This window comes from Gigantopelta aegis, chromosome 7 (genome assembly GCF_016097555.1).
Source record: "Gigantopelta aegis isolate Gae_Host chromosome 7, Gae_host_genome, whole genome shotgun sequence".
Lineage (NCBI taxonomy): Eukaryota > Metazoa > Mollusca > Gastropoda > Neomphalida > Peltospiridae > Gigantopelta > Gigantopelta aegis.
Genome location: NC_054705.1, coordinates 10,209,878 through 10,212,560, shown reverse-complemented (window position 1 = coordinate 10,212,560; position 2,683 = coordinate 10,209,878). Strand labels below are relative to the sequence as shown.

The 2,683-nt window shown below is 38.5% G+C and overlaps 1 protein-coding gene across 1 annotated transcript in view; it reads right to left on the bottom strand.

Moving 5' to 3' along the window:
• The window catches only part of LOC121377873, a 221,966-nt gene extending 220,243 nt beyond the window's left edge, over positions 1–1,723 (bottom strand). Inside the window, exons 1-2 of the mRNA XM_041505972.1 lie at positions 1,687–1,723; positions 945–1,172 (exon numbers count right to left, since the gene is read on the bottom strand). Of these exons, the coding sequence (XP_041361906.1) occupies positions 945–1,172; positions 1,687–1,723 (265 nt within the window). The remainder of the gene's footprint in view (positions 1–944; positions 1,173–1,686) is intronic.
• Between the last annotated feature and the right edge of the window lie 960 nt (positions 1,724–2,683).

Here is a 2,683-nt window from a genome sequence, read left to right as displayed (position 1 = left end):
GAAAGAAGCTCTAAGTTATTTTTAGACGGTATTTTCCTGTTTAAACATTACAGACTTTAGCTTCTCTCTGTTATAACCTTATCGAAATCTGCAGTTTTGTAGATTAAGTAAACTTAGCATCCATATTCACTCACTGAAACTAGGGACTGCGCCTAATGCTAGCTTCAGGCTACCAACTGCCAGAATGCAGTTGATCAAAGTGATGGCTGCATTGCAATTTCCCCGCCTTAAGACAACGACAATAATCGGGTTGTAAGAGCGCTGAGACTAGCAAATGGACGCTCGTAGAAGTCGTGAGAGGAGTAAGTTGGCTAACTTTGTGGTGGCAGTTGGTAGGGTGGCACTAGCATTAAAGGTGCAGACGCTAGGTTTTGCCCGTGAAAACTGACACTAAATGTGGTTAATCTACAAACCTGTAACAGATCTGGATAAATCCATAATAGAGTGAAACTAAAGTCTGTGAGATTTAAACGGGTCTATAACGTCCAAAAATGGATTAGATTTTGGCTCGATAACCGTTACTTCTCAGACGACCGTACGTTTATAGAATATATACTCATACAGTTTATTAGCAACTTGTAATTTTAATGATCAAAACGGCTCTAATAGTGAAAAATGTGTCGTAGTGTTTACAAACTATAGTCCGTCCCATCATTATATTAAAATGTTGGGTTTTTAATTTTGTTTTAATAATTTCAGTTTGGTTTGACGTAAGAAGAAAAGTAAAAGTTTTTTGGAAACAAAAACAAGAAAAAACTATTGTGCGAAATTTACAATTCAATCGGCTCAGAAATAAATAACTTGTAGTAAATTCCATAGCATGAAAAAATAGATTTAATATGCAATTTTAATCGCGTTCTTTATGAGACGGACTTACAATGCAGCAAACTCAGGAATCTCCCTTTAAATGTTGGAAGGATAAATAAATAAGGTGAAATTCCTACAACAACAATCCTGACGGTTGTACACTTTGACACCGGAAACTGCTATCGTCTGTAGCAAGTTGACCTGCAACCATGGATTGGTGTCTCCCGCCTTGGTGTGTGAGCACGAGCCTTTAGAGTAGACGCCGTCATGGTTACCGTCGATTGCGTTGCTCGCCTGCCCCAGGCTATCATACGTTGAGGATTGATTGGCGAAGGTCGACTGAGCCCAATTTTTGCCCTTCAAAGCTGAAACAGGACATAAAACGGTTTTTGTGGTTTGTTTAACCACACCACCGGACCACATTGATTTATTGATCATCGGCCAATAGATGACAAACATTTAGCGCCGAATTTACAATTGGAACATTCTGTGAAATAATCAGCAATCCAAATAAACATATTCGTGTTTATATTCGTTTTTTATTTATGTTATTCTATTGACAATACTTAAACACCCGTAGAAAAAAGGCCTCGTAAATTCGGCACTTCGTAATGTTGACTTAGTTTTCAGAGGCAAACTGCTACATTATTTTTTCATTAGCAGATAGGGATTTTTAGATTCACTTTCCAAGAGACAAGACAGCACACACTACGAACTTTGATATACCAGTCGTGGCTGGAAAGAGAAATAGCCCAATGGGTCAACTGATGGGGGATCGACCTTACAATTGACCGTGCAACCGGCAAACACTTTACAACTGTACAACTTTGACCCACTCAGATACTATTTGGCGTACGACTACCTTGATAATGATCCGACCCGTAAACCTCCACTTCACACAACACCAGGGCGGCATTGTTGTCATCTATCCACACTTTGACGATACTGCCATCAAGATGACGGCAGCAGCGGAGCGTTCGAGAGACACCATCTGGCTCGTGTGTTTGTTTCGTTTAACGACACCGCTAGAGCACATTGATTTATTAAGAAAGGAAACTCACTACATTTTTACATTAGCAGCAATGAATCTTTTATATGCATCACCCAACAGACAGGATACCACGGCCTTCGACATACCATTCGTGGTGCGCTGGCTGGAACGAGAAATAGCCCAATGGGCCCACCGAAAGAGATTGATCCTAGACTGACCGCTCATCATGCCATGCCTATACACGTCCTCCGACCCATAGACCTCGACTTTACGGACGCTTAGATAAAAGGAGTAGCGATTGTAGTGAATCGACAGTCGGACAAACTCTTGGCGATCCCAGACCTGAGGGATTCCCTTTGGTAATGACAGAAGCCGATATATATATATATATATATATATATATATATATATATATATATATATATATGACGAGTTTAGGCGCAAAACGCGATATATCCATTTTTAATTTTCAGTAAAAGTGATTTTTTTTTTTTAATTGGCGTATATCGGGGTTTACCCAATACAATTTCATAAGAATCAATCACGTTTTGCGGCAAATCAGCGGGCCTACGATTAGTCCTTGCTGACATACAATAATGGCTTTATCTAAAAACTAGAAAGAAAATGATTTATAGCGCGTTTTGCGCCTGAAGTCTTCATATATATATATATATATATATATATATATATATATATATATATATATATATATATATATATATACATACATACATTATCAGGCCACAGACCACAATTAATTTCGCTATATGTGTCTATATAGCCTTAGTGTGTATAACAGTTTCATTAATATCAGCAGGCCCGGTGATTTATGTATGTACCTTTTCCTACCCGGGGGATACATACCCTGAAAAGATATTGGTTTAA